Source organism: Cervus elaphus, chromosome 16 (assembly GCF_910594005.1).
Source record: "Cervus elaphus chromosome 16, mCerEla1.1, whole genome shotgun sequence".
Lineage (NCBI taxonomy): Eukaryota > Metazoa > Chordata > Mammalia > Artiodactyla > Cervidae > Cervus > Cervus elaphus.
Genome location: NC_057830.1, coordinates 36,761,713 through 36,788,868, shown reverse-complemented (window position 1 = coordinate 36,788,868; position 27,156 = coordinate 36,761,713). Strand labels below are relative to the sequence as shown.

Genomic DNA, 27,156 nt, shown 5'->3' with positions numbered 1-27,156 from the left:
ATGGTCTTAAGAGATGTACCTTCAGTTAAATGAGGTCATTGGCATGGGCTCTGATCCAATAGGACTGGTGTCCTTCTAAGAGGAGGAAGCTAGGGCACAGACGTCCAGAGAGAAGGCTGTGTACAGATACAAGGAGGAGCTGGCTACCTGTAAGTCAAGGAGAGAAGCTTCAGAAGAACCAACTCGGCCGACACTTTGATTTTGAACTTCCAGCCTCTAGACTTGGAGAGAATAAATTTCTGCTGTTTAAGTCACTCAGTGTGCGGTCCTTTGTTATGATGGCCCTAGCAAATGGAGGGATTACAAATGCTAAGAGCTGCATCAGCAAAAGCGGGCAGGGAGGAGAGGATCCTTTTCTTACAGTAAGAAGGCTCCTGGTGAATATGATGAAAGAAGAAAAAGAATCCGGGAACACAGTCCAGGAATGGACGGGCTGGGGGAATAAAGATGGGGATAGGAGCATCAGGAATGAAGGAACACCTTGCATCCAGTTGAGTTCTACCTACAGTATCACTCCAGTATTCTTGCCTGGAGAATCCCACGGACAGAGGAGCCTGGTGGGCTACCATCCAATGGGCTGCAAAGAGTCGGACACAACTGAAGTGACTTGGCACAGCATAGCATCCCTTCTGGGGGAATAACCACTGCCTCATGCTGACATGAAACCAAGTTTACTTTATAGCATTAATCAAGGCCCTGGAGACCCTAAGGGGGAAAGGAAAAGGGGAAGAAACAACAAAATCCAGAGACAAATGATGAAGAAGAGGAAGAGAAGGGGGCATTGTAGGGTCTGTAAAGACTTCTGAACATCAGAGAGGGGGATGCAGCAGCTGGTAAAAGAAGAGACACACGTCTGGGGCGGGGGGCGGGGCAGAGCAAATACCACTCCTGACTCTTTTCTAAGATGTGACTGCACATGGTGCTTGTAGCTTTCCTTTGGAACTAATAGTATAAGAAGACAAAGACAGCAATCCTGCCAGAGAGTAAGGGTCTTCCTTGGGGAAGCTTCCCCTGTGCTCTCAGACTGGGGGCCTCTCCTGCCCTGGACTCACGGGAAGGTGGTGGTCTGCCGTGGGAGGGGTGCAGCAGCTGAGGGAAGCACCAGCTTGCCAGCACTGTACCCATCGGAACTGGCACCCTCTGGAGTCAGGGCACCCACCTCAGCATCATCATAGGTTTCACAAGAGGTGGAGGGTGGAATGATGCAGAGAGAGGAAGTGATGAGGAAGGACAGGGGAAGCAAAGAAGGGAGACGGTGAAGATAGACAGGGCTGGGAGGAGGAAGAGGAAGCTGCCAAGCAGGAGCAGTGTCTGCCCAGTCCTCCATTCTATGCCTGCCGCTGGCAGTGTTATTTACAACTGACAGGTCTCCAAGCTCCCAGGGTCCTTCCCCATCAGGTCTGCCCCCCGCCGCATCCCATCCCTATCTCTGCTAAGTCTCATCTCTTGGTGCCGTGCACACCCTGTCCTGGACCAAGGGAACTGCACACCTTGTTTCCAGCTGGGACTGTCTTTCTCCCCCCACTGCCTATCAGAGGGGATGGGGAGGAAACCCCTCCCACAAAGCCCCAGCTCAGAAAAATAGAGCTCTGTTATCCCAGGGGAGGGCTAAATATGTTTCCATAGTAACGCCATTTTGAGTCCAGTTAGGTCATTTCAGACTTAAACAAAAAGGAAGAGAGGAAAAGGAGGAGGGGTGGGGGGAGGGGAAGAGAAGGGGAGGTGGGGGGAGGAGAAGGAGGAGAGCTCCTGTTGGTAACTTGTTGTTCAGTCGTTCAGTCATGTCCCACTCTTTGAGACCCCATGGACTGCAGCATGCCAGGCTTCACTATCCATCACCAACTCCTGGAGCTTGCTCAAACTCATGTCCATTGAGTCAGTGATGCCATCCAGCCATCTCATCCCCTGTTGCCCCCTTCTCCTCTTGCCCTCAATCTTTCCCAGCATTAGGGTCTTTTCCAATGAGTCAGCTATTCACATCAAGGGGCCAAAGTATTGGAGCTTCAGCTTCAGCATCAGTCCTTCCAATGAATATTCAGGGTCTATTTCCTTTAGGATTGACTGGTTTGACCTCCTTGACTGTCCAGCACTCCTCTGGATCCCAGGTCCTGGTGAGCTCCAGTAGTGGACCCCTAATTGCCTGGGTACTTGCACTGTGGTCAGGAGGCCTCCCCATGGAGTCCGGTGAGGACCTCCCTACAGCAGCCTCCAGCAGTCCGGGAGGAACTTCACATTGGCCTTGGTCAAGTGGCTGTGGTTGGCTGTTGCTGCTCTCAGAGTCGGCCAGACTGTGCTGGGGTATTTTTCCAATGAGGGGAAGAGCTAGAAAGACCCATGTGGATGGCCCTGGGCTTCTGCTGAACTGCTGGCTCTGTAGAATACAGCAGTAGGAGTGGAGATTGAAAATCACAATGACATACTGGAGTGTATCTTTTGGGTGGGCAGGTCATACTGGAGCAGGCTGCAGCCCTGAACATGAACGCTGTCACTTTACTTAACAATTCGTACAGTTTGGAGATGCTGATGTAATCAAGTGTAGATGTGGTTATTGAACATTAAAAAAAAAAAAAAAAACCAACTTGCTGTTGAACAACCAAATCCAGTGCTTAGCATTGTTTGTACTACGCTGTAAACAAGTGATGGCAGAGATCAAGGATAGAAAACTATGGCCCATGGTCTGTTGTTATTTTGCTTTTCTTGGTACAGGCTGTGGACTAAGAATGGTCTGTACATGTTTAGAGAGTCTCCCTTCCCCACAAAAAATTTCAAACAAAAAAGAATGTGTGAGAGAGACTGTATGGCCCACAATGCCGAAATTATTTACTATCTAGCCATTTGCCGAAAATGTTGGCCAAACCCAGGTGTATATTAAATAGATTTTTATTTTTTGCTTTTGGTTCATCTGAGAACATCCTCCCCCACCCCCATTTATAACAATGCCTCTTGGAAAAATGCAACAGATGAGTTTGGAACACACCCAGATCATAAGCTGGGGACTGTCTGTGCCTTTCTGTATTTTTTTTTCTTCTTGTGCCAAATGCAGCGCCTGGTACAGGAGAAGAAGTGAACAACTTGCTGATGGTGATGATCAGGGTGTATACAACTCTCAGGCTCACAGGAAAATGAACATTCCCAAAACTTTCTCTGGGACTTTTGCGTTCCTGACGTCCTTAAAGTGTCAGTCACTTCTGTCTTTGCCTGACAGGTGACCCCGTTGAGCAAGCCAAGAGCCCCTCCTGCCCGGCTTATTTCCTTAGCTCTGCTGCTGCCTATCTAGGGAGAATGAGCAGAATAACATCTGCTTGTCTTTTAGCTGATTAGAGAAGCCTAGACAAATATGCGCTCAGCCCCTAGAACAATCTCGATCGGCCCAGCCACCAGCAGAGATACAGTGGGAGAGAAGGTACAAACAGAGCTGAAAATACGGCTCAGAGGTGAGTGAGTGAAATGTGAATGTCAGGGTCTTGAGAAACGCAGTGGACCTTGGGGATATTGAAGGCATCTTGGAAAAAGAAGTCAGAGACTGGATTTGAAGATATTCAAAGAAATCCTTCAGCTTAACCTCATCCCTCCCCTTGGCTCTTCTTATGCTAATAAAGATTATTCCTTCTTTCTCTTCCTACCTCACGGGGTAGGACTTGAGATACACAACTGTACTTTGGACTCGTATGAAATATACAAAAAGAAGAAAATATTAAGTTTCTGTTGGGACTGTCTGTGGTTTCTTTTCTATCACATCAGAATGTGAGTGCATGCTCAGTCACTTCAATTGTATCCAAGTCTTTGTGACCCCATGGACCATAGCCCGCCAGATCCCTCTGTCCATGGAATTCTCCAGGCAAGAATACTGGAGTGGGTTGCCATGCCCTTCTCCAGGGGATCTTCCGGACCCAGGGATCAAACCAGTGTCTCCTGCATTGCAGGCGGATTCTTTACTGCTGAGCCACTGCGGAAGTCCATCATATCAGAATGCAGTTACTGTATTCAAGCTTTCTAATAGATCAGAGCCTTCATTTCTGCACCCCCCCACCAAATATAGTACAAATTTGTTCTCAGAATTTATACCTAATTAAATATGGACTCCTCATAGTTTTGCAATAATCATTTCTAGCTCATGACATGCCACATTGACTACGCTATGGAGGGCAAGTAACGTAGTGACTTCTGAGCCACAAGTAGAGGAAAGACACTTGTTTTGTCTTTGGAAATGAATCAGCAACAGCTTTAGGGAAGTTTCTTGTTGAGCAGTTGCAGCAACGCATTACCGAACAGCTTTGAGCAATGTCCAAGGTAAGTCTTCCTCTCCCTCCAAAGCCCTCTTCCAATGCCATGACCTTCCTTCGAGGTAGAAGACTCAGTAGTTCATGCTGCAGTAGCCAAGACATGATCTTTTCCTGTACAGAGCAGACAAGATCCATCCACAGCCCCAGTGACATTGAGGTCTGGATAGGAGGGAAAGAGGTAATGCTGACAGGATTGCTGGCAAGATCCGGCATCCTCTGCTCGAATCTCAGCTTGCTCTTGACAGCCTGGCCCCATCACAGTCATCTGCACTCACTCATCTTGCAGGGACTTGGAGGGCCAGAGGCCCCCACTGCTGCCCTTGCTTTTGGAAGATGATGGACCCCACAGCAGCCTGGGCTCAGCCCTGCTCCATAGCACAGTTTGCAGACAGGGAGCAGATGTCAACAGGGTTCCAACAGGAGCTCCATCAGAGCTGTGTGCAGATAGCTTGATGGTTAAAAGTCCTAGTAGTGCAAAAAGAAATCAGAGTAACAAATGAGCACACCTTGGATGCCACCATATTTATCACTGCTGCCTTCTTTTTCAGTCTCCCTGGTTTTGCTTGCAGAGTTTACCTTCCACACGCTTGGGCTCCCTTCTCCCTTCACTGACGAGCAGAGCTCTCTCCTTAATTAAGTGAACAAGTACTCATACACAGAGGCAGTGTCTCTTTTGGCAGGACGATCTGAGCAGAAACAGCCCCTGAAGCAAGTGAGAATGTTTGTCAAGCTGTGATTAAGTAGCCGTGATTAAAGAGTGAATAATTAACCTGCCCAAGCAAAGGGTTCCTGACATGTTCTGACTCCCAGGCCATAATCATGAAACTTATGGGGCCAGAAGGTCTGCGTGATGATTCATTTTGCGGGGTGGGAGTAACCAAGATGCTCAGGACTTAGAAGTTTTCATGTGTGAAATCCAGAAGCAAGAGGATGCCATCTAAGAAGTAGCTATAGTTACCAACTGAGTCTTCATTTTCAAAGATTGCGCAGGTCTCTGGGTACTTGAAGACCAGCTTTCTGAACCGTTTCCTCCTGGTGACAGACATGAAATTCACATGTTTGACATACTCTCTGGACTCTATAATTCCTGGTGAAGTATCTCTAATTCCTTCTCTCTCTCCAATTCAAAAAAATTATTTTTGGAGTACAGGTGAAAGAAAGTGATATTGTATTTATTTTTTATTTATTTTAAAAAGGGCTATACTTCCCTAAAGTGTGCTGATGAACTGTGGCTGGTTGTCAATAACTTCAACACACTGCACAATGCGTTTTGTATCCACAAATGTGTTTGCTGTTCTAAGCCAAGGAAGCCTCTTCTGCCTTCTCTTACATGTCCATCTTCACCCAGTTTGATATAATTTGTCCTTCAAGCAAAGCCTCAGTAACATTCCAGGTCACAATACCCTACAAAAGTGGTGCAGTTTGATAGTTAGAATTGTAGGTGCCAAACCCTTACAATTATGACCTGCTCTTGGGTTTGGCTAGGCTGGAAAATTGGCGGCATGTTTACTGAGATTAATTGGAAGCAAATCCCAAAGAAACAAAACATTCAAAAGTTTGAGTATAGTGGCTTCCCTGGTGGTTCAGTGGTAAAGAATCCGTCTGCCAATGCAGGAGACACGGATTCCATCCATGATCCAGGAAGATCTCCTGGAGGAGGAAATGGCAACTCACTCCAGTATTCTTGCCTGGGAAATCCCATGGACAAAGGAGCCTAGTAGGCCAGTCCATGGGGTCACAAAGAGTCATATATGACTTAGCAACTGAACAATAACAATGACAAAAATGGTTTAGTGTCATCAGCATATCCAACTCCAGTTTGGGGGCTTCGACTTTTACTACTTAGGAGGCTGAGGTGTTGGTGGAAAACATGTAGACATTAGGGTTTGGAAGACCCAAGATCAAATCATGGTTCCTCCTTGGCCTTGGGTGAATCATTCATCACATTTAACTATCAAATTTCTTGGCTCTCAAGTAAGAACAGTAGAACTGCTATGACATTTAGAGACTATGGATGTGAAATGTTCTGCCAACGCTTGGCACATAGTAACACCTAAGAAGAAAACCTTAAGAAAATATTTATTTACCCAAATAACACTGTCCACTGTGGAGGGACCAATCCAAGCAGCTGGCAAGAGCATTAGAAGCCTTTTGGAGAGTGTTAGCAGACCCCAGGTGATTATAGGCAGAAGCAGTGTTGGCTGAGACCTCCCTTATGGGAGGTAAAATGAAGAAAGCGTTAACAAGTAAACTTTTCTGAAATCCTTGCAAAGGTCTGGGGAAATTCCTGAATAAAGAGATTCAAGGTCTCTCTTAATGCACGCGATTTGAATTGCAGAAGAAACTCAAGTTTCACCTATCCCATAATGTCAAGTTGATTTTTTGCTGATGTTCAGACAATCCCAAAAGCAACTGCTTTTTATAACACATTAGAGAAGATATTTTGATCACTGTTACTCTGGGTACATTCTTCAAACTCCAAATAGAAGCAGTAAACATGTGAGTATAAATATGACGATCATTTGTTTAACTGTGACAATTTTAGAGAGTTTTTGGCATGCTCCAAGGTACAGAGATTTTTGTGGATGAGTAAAAAAATAACTTGTGTATTGTTTATCCCGCTTTGACTAAGTCTTGGGTGACATTATCAATTTTTCGTAAAACTGGTGTGTTTCTACCTAATGTCAAGTCATGGGAAAGGAAAAAAATGTTAAAGTTTGCCTCCCTGGAGGGCCTGGGGATGGAGAAGTGTGTAGCAGACAATTATTTATGGATAGTTTTACATGAATACAATTGTCATGGATTTTATCTGATGACTGGAAGGTTTTCAAATTGTTGTCTTTGATTAGAAGTGGCATTAAAGCTAGTTCTCTGGTGATCCTAAGCTTTTTAGTATTTAAAATTTAAATTTGTCTCTAGAGGTATTTAAAGACCAGCTCAAACATGGAGTCATATTCTGGTGAAGAAAAACTGTTACCCTTCTTTTCATGGGGTTGTTCTTCCTGTAAGGGTGAGCCTGGTATAAGTAGTTTTAAAAAATCAGATCCTAAAAGAAGTTATTCTCAACAATGAAACTGAAGCAAGGTTTATGTAGTCATGTCCTTCTCGCGTGCCTCCATGCACAATATGACACCCACATCTGGAAGAGCCATCGCAAGATGTGCAAACAGACCAGAAGAGTCTAGAAATCCCCAAGCATCTACTGCCAGAGTCCAAGTTACAAGCAAAAGGCAGAGTGTCTAACTGGACAACAATGAGGCACTTTCCAGAAAGGACTGAGAAAGCAGTAACATTCTATGTCAAAACACAACAAACAACCAAACTCCAACCGATGTGCGAACATAGCTTCCATGGCAGTATGCAAACAAATTAGCCTTTTAGAAGGATTTCAGGAAATTATCACTTGGCTGCAAGGAAAGAAGGAAAAGATGATGGTGCCACTACCTTTGCAGTGACGGTTAAATAATGTCTGTAATAGGAAATTCCCTGGTGGTCCAGTGGTTAAGACTCTGCACACTCACTGCCAAGGATCTGAGTTCATCCCTGGTCAGGAAACTAAGATCTTGCAAGCCATGCGAGGTGGTGAAAATAAATAAATGAAAAATTAAAAATGGCAATAATCTGTTTTTAAATTCTTAGAGGGAATTATCCCAAATAGGGGAAATAGACCATAGAAATGGTTAGAAGTTACAGACCAGTGATTCTAGTCAAGCATTATTTCAAAAACATAAATCTTCTTTTAAATTCCTATTGTGGAATGTGAAAATATTTTAGTTTTTACAGATAGTCACCATCTGTATCTTTGTAATATATTGAATTCTTGAGGTTTACCAAACTTTGATATACAGAAAGCAAAAAATCACTCCCCCCCTCCAAGTTCTTGTAAAAAGTGGGAATAGGTTCAATAAATGGGCGACTGGATCTTTTCTCAGCATAAATAGGCTTCTGTCAAAAACAATTTGCAAACTTCTGCTTTTGATGGGCTTAAAGTGACCAGAAAGCATCTTCCTACGTGTATCTTTCAGAGTTCAGGAAGGAGGTACTTGAATCATCAGGCTTATTCTGGCATGTCCCGTGTGCCCTGGGGACCATGGACCTCACTCATCATGTAGTAGTGAGGCAGCTGAGAAAGAATGGCAGTGGTGATATGCCATTCAAAATATTATATGCCCTGGATTTTCATAATGGAATTCTGGAAAAAGTAAGTGATTTGCCAAGAAAAGCCTTTCTAGGCCTTGTTGAAAAGGCTGTGGAGTACTTTTGCAGCCTCTGTCTTAGCTTGAAAGTAGCACCCAGCCGACCCCAAACTCTTAATCTTTAAATATGTTACACAAGAAGCCTTCCTCCAGCTGATCTTGGAACCACTTAATGGAATTCTGTCCATAGAATTGTCAGTTGAAGAACTGACTCTCATCCTTACTGTCTTCCATTAGGAAAAGCCATCATTTTCCCAACTGGTTCTTTCAACACTCTCTAGACCCATGAGTGTCCCTCACCCTCACCCTTAGGGAATTGGGAGCAGTATCCTGTCAAGCAGCAGCAAAAGGTAAATAAAATCTCACTGTCAAGTTTCACCCAAGCTGAGAAAGGGTGGACTGTAAAACTTCCTCTAAAAATAATGCGTCTGGATATTGGCCATCATCTTAAGGCTCTTCCTCTCCAGGCCTTCTCCCCATAAAAATCCAATGTGGCTTTCACAAGTTTAGCCTGGAAATAAAATCCCCTCACTCCATCAAGAAATAGCTCCAAACTTAGAGTGTATGCTCAAAATATTCATGATGAAATCATAATCCTATATTTATCATCTTTTGGATTGTGTATGAAATTCTGTTTCCCATGGTGTTTGTCGTTGAAAGGGGCAGGCATAGAAAGCAGGCTCAGAAAATGACCCGGAGAGCATTAGCCTCAAGGAAATGCTGTTTCCCATCATAGTGAGCTGGATGGCGGTATAACATCCTCCCTTGTCTCTAAGCCCTACCTCTGTCCCAGAGTCAGCTCTCCTCCCCAGCCCATTCCCAGATGGTCCCTGGTTTACTGGCTGTGTCTCAGCATCCATGGAACGTGAGCTGGCCTTCCAGAAGGAAGTGGAGAGCGGGTGCCTAGGATCACCCTCCCACCCTTCTGACCTTTCCTGTTCTTTAGACTTCCTCCCCATTTTCGCTGAGGGAGATGGTGTGGATCTTAATGGTTGGAATCTGATGATTCTCTCCACGACTGGGGGTTGAAGGCCCCAGACAACAGCACACTTGCAAAAAGCTTTTACTTCTCACCCGGGCAGTGGTGCAGGCTGATGGGTCTCTGGCCACCGCCATCCTGGCAGATCCACGGGGTAGGGAAGAGAAAATTTTCCATTCACAGACCCCATCCGTCTTGGAGATCTTATAGAAGGTCTCTGCAGATCCCACTGGAATGCGAACCAGGTCCTTGTGCTGTCCCTCCAGGGCGTGGCTGGGTGCATGCAGCGTGTAGCCCAGGGTGTGTTTGGAGGACTGCTTTCGTCGCAGACACTGGAATCTCAAGACATTCTGAAAGGCCTTTTTAAACTCTTGACTGGAGCATGGGTATATAATGGGGTTGATGCAGCTGTTTAGGTAACCGAGCCAAAATGCTATTTTAAAAACGGTTTCTGAGGGCCTGAAATCAGGAAAGAAAGACCCTGGAAGAAAACACAAGAGATTCGTACACGTTATTTGCAAGTCAATGGACCTCTTGGCTAGGAAAATAAAGCAAATCCTCCAACAAACACCTTTATCATATCTCGAAAAAGCTCCAAACGATTCCAAATGCATTTGAGTTTTCACATTTGACTGATCACATCCTTGATAATATCCTCAAAAGCCATTCACACTTGGTCCACATGAGCAATTCATTTACGGGAAAAGACCCAAAGGACAGGGCTGCACTGGTTCTTAGTGATGAAATATCACTTGACGTCCACTAAGAAGCTTTAAATCGTGAAAACATGAGATGGAGGCTGAGTCTACATACGCAGATTGTTTTGCCTGAATTTAAAACTAAGTTGAAATTCATCCAAACATCCATATTTAAATAAGATCACCTGAATTGTCCTTTTGTTCTTTGATGCAGTATCATATGGGCTTCCCAGGTGGCGCTAGTGGTAAAGAACCTGTCTGCCAAAGCAGGAGACATAAGAGAGGAGGAAGGCATAGCAACCCAGTCCAGTATTCTTTTTTTTTTTTCCATTTATTTTTATTATTTGGAGGCTAATTACTTTACAATATTGTAGTGGCAATCCAGTATTCTTGAATGTAGAATCCCATGGACAGGGGAGCCTGGTGGACTACAGTCCATGGGGTCGCAAAGAGTCGGACATGAGTGAGCAATGGAGCACCCATGTAGAGCCCACATGTATACAAGTACAGCCTAAATATTAATAATACGAATCTTTTTCTCTCCTGAGTGTTGGAGTAGTATTTTCTAATGAAAATCTCAAATTTACAAACTACTGGCTTTGTCAATTTTGACCAGTGATTTATTTTTTCTCTGACGATGCCTTTTGACATTGCAGTATACTCACCTGCTCAAAATACTCCAGTAGCAGCCAAATGCTTCTTAAGAGTTTGACATGCAGGGTCTTGCCCAGTGCTAAACCTACTCTAGCTTTCTAACATTAATACTTCCGCTGTAAACAGACACACTAAAAAATTTTCTCCAAGTCATTGCCCATTTTTTTTGGCCCTCTCAAGTTGGGTCCAGAGGTCCAAAATGCCCTTTACTGTCCTCTTTACCTACTCAAGTCATCCTTTAACTTATCCAGCAGGAATCAAGTTTCAGGTCCCTCTACGTCTTACATAGTAACTATCTCATAGCTCCTGCAGGCAAAATAGCAAAATCAAATTATCTTAAAGTGGGAACAGTGTTAAAGTGTTAGTCGCTCAGTTGTGTCCTACTGTTTGCGATCCCACGGATTGTAGCCCACCAGGCTCCTCTGTCCATGGAATTCTCCAGGCAGTAATACTGGAGTGGGCTGCCATTTCCTTCTCCAGGGTATCTTCCCGATCCTGGGATTGAACCAGTGTCTCCTGCATTTCAGGCAGATTCTTTCCACCTGAGCCACCAGGGAAGCACCATGCGAACAGTCTTAGAGGTTATTTTATTCAATTACTCAATTTCCAAATTAAAAAAAGAATGATTAAAGTCGTTGTCACAAACTTAATAGCTATGCACTAATACAGTGATAGATAAAGAGATATAGAACTGCTAGCCCAGTGTTATTTATTTCCTGCACAATTTTTTTCTTTTGCCTCAGCCTTGTAAAGATCTTGATTTTATGTCTTTCTTTTTCTCTCTGCTCTAGGGACCCATCAGAGTCATGACAAACTGATGGATAGGCTTAAAAATCTACTCTGGCAAACAGTGCCCTGAAATTTAGCAGAGAATCTCATAAATATAAAGAAAGAGTAAAGTTAAATATTGCAGAACCAAAGAAGGCAAAATGGTACAATGATTGATGAGAGTATTTTTTGTCTCTGAAGCATATTCCCTGTCAGATTCAGGGTGTCTCAAAGAAATTAAAACACAAACAGGCACATACAGAGATGATGGTTGTTAAGTGGGAAAGTATTATCTTTACCTCCAAAGCTTTTAACATTTTCCTATAGTTATAATACAATGTACCCACATTGAGTGTCTGGTTTGAGCCAGGCTCTGTACTAAACAGTCTACATAAATTTAATCATCATTAGTAACATCAAGAGTCATATGATTCCTACTGTATAGCCTAGGGAAGTCTACTTAATACTCTGTATGGGAAAATACCTATATGGGAAAAGAATTTACAAAAGAGTGGATCTACGTAAAACTGATTCACTTTGCTGTACATTTAAACTAACACACTATAAATCAACTATTAATGTATTATAATAAAAAATAAGTTATATGATTCCTATCAACACCCCCATTTTACAAATTAAGAAAATGTGATTTAATGAGATTGAATAATTCAACTAAAGTCACACAGGCAGAAGGTCAGCTGGGATTTGAAATTGAGAAGTCTGACTTTAGGGCCTATGTTCCTTTATCACATCTGAAAATACATTAGAATAATGCATCTCTAGGGAATGAGGATGATATATGGAGAATGATAAAGGGTACAGTTGGGGGAGTTAAACTAGAAAGATGGTTTCTCAAACTTAATCTGAGAGGTGAAAAAAGCAGCTAATATGAACATGAATGGTGATTCTTGTGAATATGGTCAGTTCCAGAAAATTCCATCTTAATTATGATGCCTATATGTTGGTCCATATTTCTTCCTAATAGCAACAATGACAGGATTAAGGGGACTCTCTTCTCAAGGCAGGCCTTGGGTTGAGCTTAATAAGGATATATGAGCAGGGCATGCCCCAAATTACCTTGTCTGGGAATTTCACTCTTCTGTAAATCAGTTAGAGAGGGGAGTGTGTGTCCCTTATTTGAAGAATTTAAATTAAGAGAAAAAGGAAAAAAAAAAAGTGAATTCTGAATGCTAATGCTAGTGAGATGATTTCAGATCCTTGGAGTTTCCCATAATTCCTTCAGGGACAGTCTTTGTATTCACAGAGTCCTGTTCTGCACTAAGACATCTCAACATTTCCTTTTAGTCCATTTCCTCCTATTCCTCTTCTCTCCTTTGAAGTCTCCTTACAGAGCCAAGCTACTCTGGCCTTCCTATTGTGTCCACAGCTTCAGAGATAAATATCAGTCCTTTCCCTCAGGTGCCCTGCTCAAAACACCCATTTCCTGGTGGCAGCTGAGGCATAAGATGAGAAAAGTGAAAGTGTAAACATGTTAGTTGCTTAGTCACGTCCAACTCTTTGCAACTCCATGGACCGCAGTCTACCAGGCTCCTCTGTCCATGGAATTCTCCAGGCAAGGATACTGGAGTGGGTAGCCATTCCCTTCTCCAGCGCATCTTCCTGACCCAGGAATTGAACCTGGGTCTTCTGCATTGCAGGCTGATTCTTTACCATCTGAGCCACCAAGGAAACCCATAGGATGAGAAAGGAGATGATTAAAATGAATTTACACTTAGATTTTAAATACAGTCCTGTTTTAACCCTGCAGAAATACTGTCTTGCTAATTATAGCAAATCTCTTGATATTGGCTTTTAAGACAGTGAATGGGAGATTCTTCTGGATCAGAGGCTCTCCCACAAATGAACCACTTGGCTTATACCATCAGGTATGTGACAGCACCTATATGTGTCTAAACCCTGCACGATGTGCCCATGCCCAATCTGACAATTCCACAAGGCAGCTCATGGGACCCATTTCTCCTCCCTGCAGTCTTTCATCCTCCCTTTCAGGTGATTCTCTTTTGGTAGCTTCCAACTGGGATTTTAGAAAAGGCAGAGGAAGCAGATATCAAATTGCCAACATCTGCTGGATCATCAAAAAAGCAAGAGAGTTCCAGAAAAACATCTATTTCTGCTTTATTGACTATGCCAAAGTCTTTGACTGTGTGGATCACAATAAACTGTGGAAAATTTTGAAAGAGATGTGAATACCAGACCACCTGACCTGCCTCTTGAGAAACCTGTATGCAGGTCAGGAAGCAACAGTTAGAACTGGACGTGGAACAACAGACTGGTTCCAAATAGGAAAAGGAGTATGTCAAGGCTGTATATTGTCACCCTGCTTATTTAACTTATATGCAGAAAACATCATGAGAAACGCTGGGCTGGAAGAAGCACAAGCTGGAATCAAGATCGCCGGGAGAAATATCAATAACCTCAGATATGCAGACGACATCACCCTTATGGCAGAAAGTGAAGAAAAACAAAAGAGCCTCTTGAAAAAAGTGAAAGAGGAGAGTGAAAAAGTTGGCTTCAAGCTCAACATTCAGAAAACTAAGATCACGGCATCTGGTCCCATCACTTCAAGGCAAATAGGTGGGGAAACAGTGGAAACAGTGGCTGACTTTATTTTTTTGGGCTCCAAAATCACTGCAGATGGTGACTGCAGCCATGAAATTAAAAGACGCTTACTCCTTGGAAGGAAAGTTATGACCAACCTAGACAGCATACTAAAAAGCAGAGACATTACTTTGCCAAAAAAGGTCTGTCTAGTCAAGGCTATGGTTTCTCCAGTAGTCATGTATGGATGTGAGAGTTGGACTATAAAGAAAGCTGAGCACTGAAGAACTGATGCTTTTGAACTGTGGTGTTGGAGAAGACTCTTGAGAGTCCCTTGGACTGCAAGGAGATCCAACCAGTCCATCCTAAAGGAGATCAGTCCTGGGTGTTCATTGGAAGGACTGATGTTGAGGCTGAAATTCCAATACTTTGGTCACCTGATGTGAAGAGCTGACTCATTTGAAAAGACCCTGATGCTGGGAAAGGGTGAGGGCGGGAGAAGAAGGGGACGACAGAGGATGAGATGGTTGGATGGCATCACCGACTCAATGGACATGAGCTTGGGTAGACTCCAGGAGTTGGTGGTGGATAGGGAGGCCTGGTGTGCTGCAGTTCATGGGGTCACAAAGAGTCAGACATGACTGAGCCACTGAACTGAACTGAACTGGGGTTTGGAGAAAGACTCCTAACTGTATTTCCTTCAAATGCTTCCCAAAAGTTAAAAGAAGAAAGTACAAGGCTTCTTTCCGAACTTCTTCATATTATTCACATCTTTTTAAAAAATTACACTTATTTATTTATTTGTGTTGAGTCTTAGTTGTGGCACTCAGAATATTCACTGCATCACGTGGGATCTTTTGTTGCACCCCATGGACTCTCTAGCTGTGGCACATGGGCTTAGTTGCTCCTAAGGCATGTGGGATCTTAGTTTCCCGACCAGGGATCCAACCTGAATCTCCTGTGTTGCTAGGCAGATTCTTAGCGATTGGACCACAAGGGAAGTCCCTTATTCACATCTTTAGATCTCTTTCTTCCCTTCATTTTTCCTCTCTAGGAAGAGAAGATTGAGCTGTCATCAGGCTTGGAAAACAGCCATTGCTTCGTGATCCCCATCGGGGTGCTCTTATCTCAGGATCCCCTCCTCTGCTCAAAGCTTTCTGCTCAGGCATCATCTTTTCTGAATTCCTCACAATTTCTCTTCCCAACCTCACTTTCTTCTTGATGATGATGTTTTTTAGACCAGGAAGCTTGATCATGATTCTCTTTGTTGTCCACCCATCACGGCATGGAGCACCAGGGTTGAATCTGCCTGGTTTAAGGACAGATGTCTTTGGACCCAGTCACTAGGATGAAAACTCCCTTTAGTGGGAAGTGTCAGTTCTTCTTGCTCATAGAGCTCCAGAACTCAGCACACTGCTGGTGTTTCAAAGTTGTGGTTTAGTTGTTAAACTGTGTCCAACTCTTTGCAACTCCATGAACTGTAGCCCGCCAGGCTCCTCTGTCCATGGGATTCCCCAGGCAAGAACAATGGAGTGGGTTGCCATGGCTTTCTCCACTATCTGCTTTACCTTACTGCATTATCTGGTATCTAATACTCTAGTTTTTCTGACCATGCTCCACAGGAGGAGCCAGACATTTGAATTACCCATAAGAGCACAGGGTCTCCTATTTCTCTTGTCATCGTAGGTATGCTGGGCACTTCAACAATTTCTGTTCAGGCTCTGCTGCAAGAAACACAAATAGCTTCCGGCTTAATTCCCAGAACTCCTCCCCCTGCAGGTCGGGTCATCCCTTGCATGTGAATTTGCTTCACTGAATTTCCGAGCTTTGGAAAATCCCCAGCCTCTAGAGACTCTTCCATGCACTGAGTTTCCTCCATGATTAGGTCCTGCTGCAGAATTTCTGACTATTTTCAGGTCCCTCCAAACACTCTGATTGACTAAAACTTGGCCAGACTGAGACAGGAAGAGCCTGAGTTTATCCCCTCAACACCATCTACATCTTCACCCTTGGAGATTCACTATCCTCCTTTCCATTGTTGAGGGCTCTAGATACCAAGGAGAAATTGAAACTGATGATTTCAAAAGATGCACTTAAGTCTCACTGGATGTCTTCTCCATTGGAAGCATTTCACTTTTGGTTTCCGACCTGGGGCTCATCTGTAGGCTTATTGTGGAAGATACCAGGGCCCATCCCAGTGAAGGCTACACTATAGTCACATATTAGCTACAAAGTTACAGCAAAGTTTGCTCTCAATGGTCCGAATAGAAAGAAAACTATTTTCCTATCAATACTGGCCTCCTAAATGTGCTTTATCCACCAGTGTTCCAGTTCTCTCTAAAATACAGGAGGACAAGAACGGAGTTCTCAGGAGAGGGTGGGATGAACTGAAAAAGTAGCACTGACATATATACACTATCAAGTGTAAGACGGATGGCTAGTGGGAAGCTGCTACATAGCACAGGGAACCCAGCCTGGTGCTCTGTGCTGACCTAGAAGGGGTGGGATGAGGTGGGCGGGGAGAGAGAGACAGGCTCAAGAAGGAGGTTTTTGTTCAGTTGCTCAGTCTCATCCGACTCTTGGTGACCCCATGGACTGCAGTACACCAGGCTTCCCTGTCCTTCACTATCTCCCGGAATTTGCTCAAACTCATGTCTGTTGAGTTGGTGATGCCATCCAACCATCTCACCCTCTGTCACCCCCTTTTCCTCTTGCCCTCAGTCTTTGCCAGCATCAGAGTCATTTCCAGTGAGTCGGCTCTTCACATCAGGTGGCCAAATGAAGCTTCAGTTTCAGCATCAGTCCTTCTAATGAATATTCAATGTTGACTTCCTATCATTGACTGGTGTGAACTCTTTGCTGTCCAAGGAGGGAAGGTGTACATATATACATATGGCTAATTCACACTGTTGTACAGCAGGAACCAATACAACATTGTAAAGCAATTTCCCTCCAATTAAAAAAAAAAACCCAGAAGTTCTCAAATTCCAACCCAGCACTGATAATTAGAACCCCTTGAGTTCAGCTCCTGTAGAATCAGAGGGACTAAGTACAGAAATTGGAAGCCATGAGTCAGTCTTCTTGGTTCTAGCCTTCCAACTTCTACACTTAGTTCACCTAACCTGAAAACTTGACATCTTAATGACAACTTTGAGAGATATCAGGTTATAAAAAAACTTTAATTAGCTGGAGTCACAGAATGTTAGAATGTGAAGAGTGGCAGAAACTAGGAAACCTAGCAGGCACCGTCAACCCCTCCATAACAGATGAAGAGTGTGCGGACAAGAAGGGCAAGTGGTTTCCTTAAAACTATCTGCTCATCTGTGGTCCAGAGACCCAGACTCTGCTCAGTTTCCTGAATTTCTTCTCCTGATCTGCTGGGCCATTTGGCAACCCCATGATGGCACAGGAAGTGTTGATGGCAATATGTCCAGCTATGGTCATAGAATGACAACCGGTTTTGCAGAGATAATGAGAAAGAAGGGGAAGGAGAGCAGTGTCATCAATAACTACACTATTTACAAGTTGCAGTGTTCAGACACTGCAAAGGAGAACAGTGGGTGATGGTCTTGGAAGGGCTCATGAAGGGTATCACACTCTGAAAACTGGAGTTTAAATGACTTCAATTAAAAAACTGTGGACACCCAAGGAGATGCTAATGTTATGTGGTCATGGGAGAAAATAACCCTTAATTGTATTTTTTTGTCCAACCAGCAGTCTCTCCATATGTGTGGTACCAGTCCAGTGTGGCTGGTATACATCCAAAGAATAGGGGAGAGACACAAGCTGATACACAAATAGGTGGCCAGTTCCCCAGGCCAAGGGGCTTGAGTGCCAAGCAGTATTCAAGCTCAAGTGCCACATAGGTTGGCATTTTCTGGCCAGGAAAACAGTTCTTGCCCCACTGAGCTAAGTCCAAGAGAAAAGCTGTTGGAACCAGAATATAAGCACAGATTCAAGCTCTTTGTCACCCTGGAGTCCACCAGATGCTCCACATTGGGTGGCTGATTTGGCTGTGTCACAATGACTTGCCTGAGCCCTTCTGAGGTTCATCCAGGGGCCACACTTGTGCAATTCTCAGCCAGACAAGAATCTTTAAGTTAGCTCCCTGGAATAGTGGACAGAAATCTCTAAGAATACTGCTAGATTAACTGCAAACTAGAACCCTGGGCTCTCGACCCAAAGTGCATGAATAGACTTCCCATGAAATGAAATGCAGTCTTTGTATGAACAGAGATTCATTTTCTGGAGAAGAATTCAGCTTCTATCGGCTACTCACAGTGGTCTTGGAGACCCAAGGTATGGCCAAACCTACCTCCCAGCTGCTGAGCAGAAGTGGTACCTCTGCCTGGTGCACCTCACTTAGCCTACATTCGTATGTGCTCAGTGTCATTTGACTCTTTGCCACCCCATGGACGGCAGCCTGCCAGGCTCCTCTGTCCATGGGATTTTTTCCAGGCAAGAATACTGGAACAGATTGCCATTTCCTATTCTAGAGAATCTTCTCCATCCAGGGATTGAACCCCCGTCTCTTGCATCTCCTGCATTGGCAGGCAGATTCTTTACCACTGAGCCACTGGGGAAGCCCCCACTTAGCCCACACATCCTGATAAGAGCATCCCACTTATAATCATGGCAAAAAGATGTCAGTTCAACTTCTCTTTAGAAGGACTTGCTCTTTTCTTCTCCTAGTTAATTGGGACTTAAAATTGCCTCTACATAGTAGTCAGGGTGAGGAAGGATGGCAGTGTAGGAGGGTGCAGTGAGCAGGGGGAAAGATGCACATTGTGTGCAGGGTACAAATGGAACAGAACAAACCTGAAGCACTGTGGGGACCAACTGTGGATGGGAGAGTTGCCCTTTTTCTCATTTTCTGGGGAACAGGGTATATCAGCCATGGTTACTGTTGTCAAGGGCTTCCCAGGTGGCGCTAGTGGTAAAGAACCCACCTGCCAATGCAGGAGACTAAGAGACGCGAGTTCAGTTCCTGAGTGGAGAAGATTCCCTGGAGGAGGAAATGGCAACCCACTCCAGAATTCTTGCCTAGAGAATCCCCATGGACAGAGGAGCCTGGTGGGCTACAGTCCATGGGGTCACAAACAGTGGGACAAGACGGACTTAGCATGCACACTGTTGTTAAGAACCACTGCTCCTCCCAACCCTGGCGAGTAAAGAGTCACCTGGGAAGAGGTTTTCTCATACTTCTGCAAGTGGAAGACAATCTTTATGGGATCCTTCTGGCTGTGTAGTGTGTAGCTCTGCAGAATCAGGGGTTTTATCCTGGATGAATCCAAGCTGCTTGAAGTAAAGCTCTTTAAAGGGTGTCTCTCACCAGTTATCAAAGCCCCAAACAGCATTTCTCCTTGTAGAAAAGAGCACCATGTCCCCCAGAACATGCATGCTTATCCCAAGATAACTCAGGAAAGAATGACCAGCTAGACCAGGGATAAACTCATTAGGTACATGTCCCTCAAAAATCTCCTTGTTATTGTCTGTTTGAATTAATACATAATCTAAGCACTTTCAACAGGTAGCAAGACTTTTTCTTCTCCTTAACTTAGTGAAATACATTTTGATTCAGGAAAACAATAGCAATTAAGTCATCATTTTCTTGCTTTTAAATATTTATTTATTTATTTATTTTTGGCTGTGCTGGGTCTTCATTGCTGCATGGACTTTTCTCTGGTTGTGGTGAGCAGGGGCTATTCTCCAGTTGTGGTGCTCGGTCTTCTTATTGCGGTGGCTTCTCTTATAGAGTACGGGCTCTAGGGCGCACAGGCTTCAGTAGTTGTGGCTCCTGGGCTCTCTGTTTTGCAAGTAAGATATTCTATACCATTTTTCTAGATTCTACATATATGTATTAAAATACATTTGTTTTTCTCTTTCTGACTTATTTCACTCTGTATAACAGACATCCATGACCTACTGTATAGCTCAGGGAATTCTACTCAATGCTTTGCGGTGACCTAAATGGGAAGGAAATCCAAAAAGAGGGGTTATATGTGTACAGAGAGCTGATTCACTTTGCTGTGCAGTAGAAACTAATACCACATTGTAAAGCAACTACACGTCAATAAAAATTGATAAAAAAAATCTATCTTCAACGTTGCATTCAACACATTTGAGTCAGTCCTAATGAGGTAGATGAAGCTAGAGCCTATTGTAGAGAGTGAAGTAAGTCAGAAAGAGAAAGACATATATTGCATATTAACACATATATATGGAATCTAGAAAGATGGTACTGATGGACTTACTTGCAGGGCAGCAATGGAGACTCAGACATAGAGAATAGACTTGTGGACACAGAGGGAGAAGGAGAGGATGGGATGAATTGAGGGAGTGGCATGGAAATGTATACATTACCATATGTAAAATAGGTAGCCAGTGGGAATTTGCTGTGTTACACAGGGAGCTCAACCTAGTCCTCTGTGACAACCTGGAGGGATGGGATGGGTGGGAGACGGGAGGGAGGTTCAAGAGGGAGGGGACATATTATGCCTGTGGCTGACTCATGTTGATGAATGGCAGAAACCAACACAATAGTGTAAAGCAAATATCAATAAAAAATTAAAGAAAAAAGGTTGTGTGCAAAATCCAGCTCATCCACAAGCCCCTCCTTCTTCATAGTCTAACCTGTCTTCTTACCGTCTCCCCTAAGGAGTCACCCTAATAGCACTCATCACCATCTTCTACACGTATTCTTTTTTTGGTCCCTTTCCTTGAATATGAACTCCTCAAAGGCATAGGTTTTTATCTTTTCACTTCACTGCTAAGTCCTCAATGCCAACAGTTTATAGGCTCACAACAAATATATGTTGAATAGATAAGACATTCGATCTTTATTTTCAGCATCTCTTTAAGGACACATACTTCTTATCCTTCATTTAATCTCCATCAGTGTCGAACGCATCCTCAGTAAACGTGTATGGAATCAATGGATGACATTTGCCGATGGAAGAAAATGACATTTTGAATAAAACTTGGGCTTCAACTACTTACAGCTGGAAATATTCTTTTTAAATGGAGAAAGAGAGCCTGTCTTAACTCACATTCCAACACTTTATATCTTCCCGATCTTTAAGACACTCATATTTACATTAAAATAAAACCATTCTACAAATAATTGGATACAGCTAAGTTGCAGGCACTTCGTAAAATGATTACTTCCAGTACTTATAAAGACATTTTATAGGGTACTGTAGGAAAGGTCAGAGCCTGTAATTAAGATGTGATAGTCATCAGCAGCCTCTCATATTTGCGAGACGTGAATCCAAGGCCAAACACTACAAATCCAAAGCAGTGACAGAAACAACCAAAATCGGTCACCCAGGGAGGAAGCACAGGAGCTTCTTGGGGTGGTGTCTCTTCACTCTCAGCTTATAGGCTACAACAGGCTCCATTCCATCAGGGACATGGGAGCAGGCTGGTGGTTATATGGTAAGACAGGTAGTTATATAGTGGACAGGGGAGCCGGCAAGGACTGGCAGTAAAGCTATAGAATCTGGGGACTTCCCTGGTAACCCGGTGGATAAAAATCTGCCTGCTAGTGCAGGAGACATGGGTTCGATACCTGGCCCAGGAAGATCCCACATGTCTCAGAGCAACTAAGCCTGCGCGCCACAACTACTGAAATCTGTGCACTTAGAGCACATGCTCCGCAACAAGAGAAGCCACTGCAATAAGAAGCCCATGCACAGCAATGAAGAGTAGCCCCAATGGCCACAACTAGAGAAAGTGTATGCACAGCAATGAAGACCCAGCACACACACACACACACACACACACACACACACACACACACACACACACAGATATGGAATCTAAGTTTTTTAGACAAGTCCCTACTTGGAAATGACAACCCCAGGTCCTTTCACTGGCCACCGGGTCACTCAGAGGCCTGTCCCCTAATACTGTAGCCATCCTCCAGGAGTATCATCTAACTCTGCTCAAGGTAGAATACGACTAGCACTTTGGTCTCCACCTGCAGATCCTGAATGTTCCCCTCCACTGCCTGGGCTATGACAGGGATGCAGGTGGTCTTTGAAGCCCCTGCTACTGCTTCAAGCCCTAGACTCAAGCTGGACTAAGCCAGCAGAGTGCTTGACCTCCATCCAAAGCGGATGGTAGTCAAACTGACATAACATATATGCATAGGCATTTTGATAGCTTATTTTCCAAAATAAAAGGTGATTTCAGGGAATCTGGTATATGGCTTCTAAACACAGCTAGAAAAAGCAACTTTAAAATGCAGGAAAACTTTACTTTTTCCTGGGAAACTTTACTTTTTAATTTTAAAGGGCAACAGACTATGACACTGCTTTGATTAGAGATCTCCTTGAAAAAAAAAAAGAACCGACCATACCTCCATCTTTCATAATAAATGCAATATTGAGAAAGCTCAGTTTTGCTTGCAGGGGACATGTTCATTCTTTTCAAATGTAACCCAAGCCTTTTGCAGTCTCAACTGAGAACTGTCTGATACTCTAAGGGGGAAGATAGAGGTCAGAGACATTCAATCATTGCCATGATTCAATTTCTTTTCTGCTTTGATGAATTCTCCAATCTCCATCCTGAGACCATATCTGGCTCCTGAGCTCAAGTTCTGCATACACAACTATTAATAGACATCTTTCTTTTGTGTGTGTGTGATGTGGAACATTTTTATAGGCTTTATTGAATTTTTTTTACAATGTTGCTTCTGTTTTATGTTTTGGTATTTTTAGCCACATGTAGGCATATGGGATCTTAGCTCCCCAACCAGGGATAAAAACTGAACCCCCTGCATTGGAAGGTGAAGCCTTAACCACTGGAGACCTAAGGAAGTCCTCAGGAATCTTTCTTGGTTTTCCCAAACCATTGCATCCTTAACATAAACAAACTGAACCCACTGTTTCTCACAAAACCTACTCTTTCTTCTCTGCTCCATCCTCAGAAGATGGCACCCCTTCTCCTGAGTTGTCCCAGTCAGATACCCACTGTCATCTTCAATTCTTCACTCTCTCAACTCTTCTACTCCATCCACTCACCCAGTGCAGACCATGGAAACTTCATTCTCCTTGTCACCATCCATCCTATTCAAGCCACCATCATTTCTAGCTAGGACCCTATATCAGCCTACTAACTAAGCTTCTTGATTCTTGTCTCACTGCCTTACAACCTACCTTCAAAGTGTAGCCAGAGAGATTCTGAGAAAACAAACCTGATTTCATCTTCCTTGATTAAATCATCTCAGTGCCTCTTCAATGAATTCAAGGTCAAGCACAAATTTTTTCTAGGACTTATTATTTTCATGGGTCTGGGAGAGTGAAAATCCACTTTCCTAGATAACTAGTTAGTAGAGCAAAATGATCCAAGTACCCATTCAAAGTCTCTAGTTAGTACTATGTCTTGCGTGCCTGCTCAGTCTTGTCTGACTCTTCACGACTCCATGGACTGTAGCCTACCAGGCTCCTCTGTCCATGGGATTTCCCAGGCAAGAATACTGGAGTGGGTTGCCATTTCCTCCTCCAAGGGATCTTTCTGACCCAGGGATCAAACCTGTGGCTCCAGAGGCCCCTGAACTGGCAGGTGAGTCTGTACCACTGTGCCACCTAAAGTAGAAAATTATAAACAACAGGAATAATAGTGTGTAATTGTTAACTCAAGTGAGTGATAGGGTATTTTTGTTCCTGAGGATGTGGTTTGGAGTTATTGTGGTTGATATATCATGGCTTAATCCCAAGGAGCAAAGAGATGGTGTCCAGAAGGCAGCATGCCCACTAAAATGGCTTTTCAAGGTCAAGGAACAGAAACCACTCAAGAATTTCCAGTCATTCCTGTGGTATTGATGAAAATGGTTCAGATAGATTTGCAAAATCTGGAAGGCCTGAATTGAGAATAAGGATGCCCGAAGGAATGCTTAGGAATAAATCTACCTAAGGAAACAAAAGACCTATATACAGAAAACTATAAAATATTGATGAAAGAAATAAAAGATGACACAAATAGATGGGAAGTATACCATGTTCATGGATCAGAAGAATCAATATAGTGAAAATGAGTATATGACCAAAAGCAATCTATAGATTTAATGCAATCCCTATCAAGCTACCAAAGGTATTTTTCAGAGAACTAGAACAAATAATTTCACAATTTGTATGGAAATACAAAAAAACCTTGAATAGCCAAAGCAATCTTGAGAAAGAAGAATGGAACTGGACGAATCAACCTGCCTGACTTCAGTCTCTACTACAAAGCTACAGTCATCAAGACAGTATGGTACTGGCACAAAGACAGAAATATAGATCAGTGGAACAAAATTGAAAGCCCATAGACAAATCCACGTACCTATGGACACCTTATCTTTGACAAAGGAGGCAAGAATATACAATAGAAAAAAAGACAACCTCTTTAACAAGTGGTGCTGGGAAAACTGGTCAACCACTTGTAAAAGAATGAAACTAGAACACTTTCTAACACCATATATAAACTAACACCAAAACTAGAACACTTTCTAACACCAAAAATAAACTCAAAATGGGTTAAAGATCTAAATATAAGACCAGAAACTATAAAACTCCTAGAGGAAAATATAGGCAAAACACTCTCTGACATAAATCACAGCAGGATCCTCTATGACCCACCTCCCAGAGTAATGGAAATAAAAGCAAAAATAAACAAATGGGACCTAATTAAATGTAAAAGTTTTTGCACAACTGAGGAAACTATAAGCAAAAGACAGCCTTCAGAATGGGAGAAAATAATAGCAAACGAAGCAACTGACAAAAAATTAATCTCAAAAATATACAAGCAACTCCTGCAGCTCAATTCCAGAAAAATAAATGACCCAATCAAAAAATGGGCCAAAGATCTAAACAGACATTTCTCCAAAGAAGACATACAGATGGCTAACAAACACATGAAAAGATGCTCAACATCACTTATTATCAGAGAAGTGCAAATCAAAACCACAATGAGGTAACATCTCACGCCGGTCAGAATGGCTGCTATCCAAAAGTCTACAAACAATAAATGCTGGAGAGGGTGTGGAGAAAAGGGAACCCTCTTACACTGTTGGTGGGAATGCAAACTAGTACAGCCACTATGGAGAACAGTGTGGAGATTCCTTAAAAAACTGGAAATAGAACTGCCATAAGACCCAGTAATCCCACTTCTGGGCATACACACCGAGGAAACCAGAATTGAAAGAAACATGTGTACCTCAGTGTTCATCACAGCACTGTTTACAATAGCCAGGACATGGAAGCAACCTAGATATCCACTGGCAGATGAATGGATAAGAAAGCTGTGGTACATATACACAATGGACTATTACTCAGCCATTAAAAAGAATGCATTTGAATCAGATCTAATGAGGTAGATGAAACTGGAGCCTATTATACAGAGTGAAGTAAGTCAGAAAGAAAAACACCAATACAGTATATTAATCCATATATATGGAATTTAGAAAGACGGTAACGATGACCCTATATGTGAGACAGCAAAAGAGACACAGATGTAAAGAACAGACTTTTGGACTTTATTGGAGAAGGTGAGGGTGGGATGATTTGAGACAATAGCATTGAAACATGTATTTTATAATATGTGAAATAGATTGTCAGTCCAGGTTTGATGCATGAGACAGGATGCTCAGGGCTGGTACACTGGGATGACCCAGAGGGATGGGATGGGGAGGGAGGTGGGAGGGGGGTTTAGGATGGGGAACACATGTACACCCATGGCTGATTCATGTGAATGTATGGCAGAAACCACAATAATATTGTAATTAGCCTCCAATTAAAATAAATAAATTAATTTAAAAAAATATGCCTGAAGGATGAACATGGAAAATGGTGATGAAAAAGCAAGGACATCCTACTGTATAGCACGTGGAACTCTGCTCAATGCTATGTGGCATCCTGTATGGGAAGGGGGTCTGGGGGAGAATGGATACATGTATACATATGGCTGAGTCCCTGTGCTGTCCACCTGAAACTACCACAACATTGTTAATCAGCTATATTCCAATACAATATAAAAAGTTAAAAAGAAAAAGCAAAGACAGAGACAAGTGCTTTTCTTCCTGAAAAGAACTAATCCCTGGTGTATGGTGTGACTTTCTGTTACCCCAAATAGTCATGTTTCTAAGAAAGGTTGTTTCCCACTGTGGCAATTCACCTCTGAAATGCCCACCCAATATCTTCTCACACTAGGTGATTCATTCAGAACACATTGGATAATCACAAGCAATATTTTTCTAGATGTTCTGTTTGGGACAGGAGTTTCTATCAGCAGCTTCAGCCCAGCTGACTTCAGTTTCCAGGCAAGTGTTCAAGCAGCTTAACTTTTACCTGGCTTAGTTGTCAATCTGTTTCTCTCTCATTCCCAGAAAAATTATCATTGGAAGAGAAGTAAGCTTTGACAGTCTGTTAACATGAAATCATAATACTCATTGTTTTTGCCTATTCTGAATTGAATTCTGGTGAGTTAGAAGTTAACTCCCGGCTTCTGAAGGAGAAGGGGATGACAGAGGATGAGATGGTTGGATGGCATCACCAACTCAATGGACATGAGTTTGAGCAAGCTCTGGGAGTTGGTGATGGACAGGGAAGCCTGGTATGCTACAATCCATGGGGTTGCAAAGAGTCAGACACGACTGAGTGACTGAACTGGATTGGGCTTCCCTGGTGGCTCAGTGGTGAAGAATTTGTCTGCTAATGCAAGAGACATGGGTTTGATCCCTCATCTGGGAAGATCCCACATGCCTCAGAGCAACTAAACGCATGTGTGACAACTATTGAATCCGTGCTTCAAAGCCTGGGAGCTGCAATTGCTGACCCCACGTGCTGCAACTACTGAAGCCCACACTCTAGTGTCTGTGCTCCACAGCAAAAGAAGCCACCGCAAGTTCATTCTATACATCTGCATCTCCATTCTTGCCCTGCAAATAGGTTCATCTATACCGTTTTTCTAGATTTCATATATTTGTGTTAACATATGGTATTTGTTTTTCTCTTTCTGACTTACCTCACTCTGTATAA

At 43.2% G+C, this 27,156-nt stretch overlaps 1 protein-coding gene across 10 annotated transcripts in view; it reads right to left on the bottom strand.

The window, feature by feature from the left end:
- ADRA1A (adrenoceptor alpha 1A) overlaps positions 1–27,156 on the bottom strand; it is a 176,740-nt gene that overhangs the window by 66,291 nt on the left and 83,293 nt on the right. For 5 of the 10 annotated variants that reach the window (XM_043927684.1, XM_043927685.1, XM_043927682.1 and 2 more), the window contains one exon: positions 5,946–9,939. In XM_043927684.1, coding sequence (XP_043783619.1) covers positions 9,422–9,939 — 518 coding nt within the window. In that variant the 3' untranslated portion in view covers positions 5,946–9,421. Of the gene's footprint in view, positions 1–2,864; positions 5,688–5,945; positions 9,940–27,156 lie in introns of those variants that run through there. The other 5 variants (XR_006345822.1, XM_043927689.1, XM_043927688.1 and 2 more) reach the window with 5 other exon arrangements.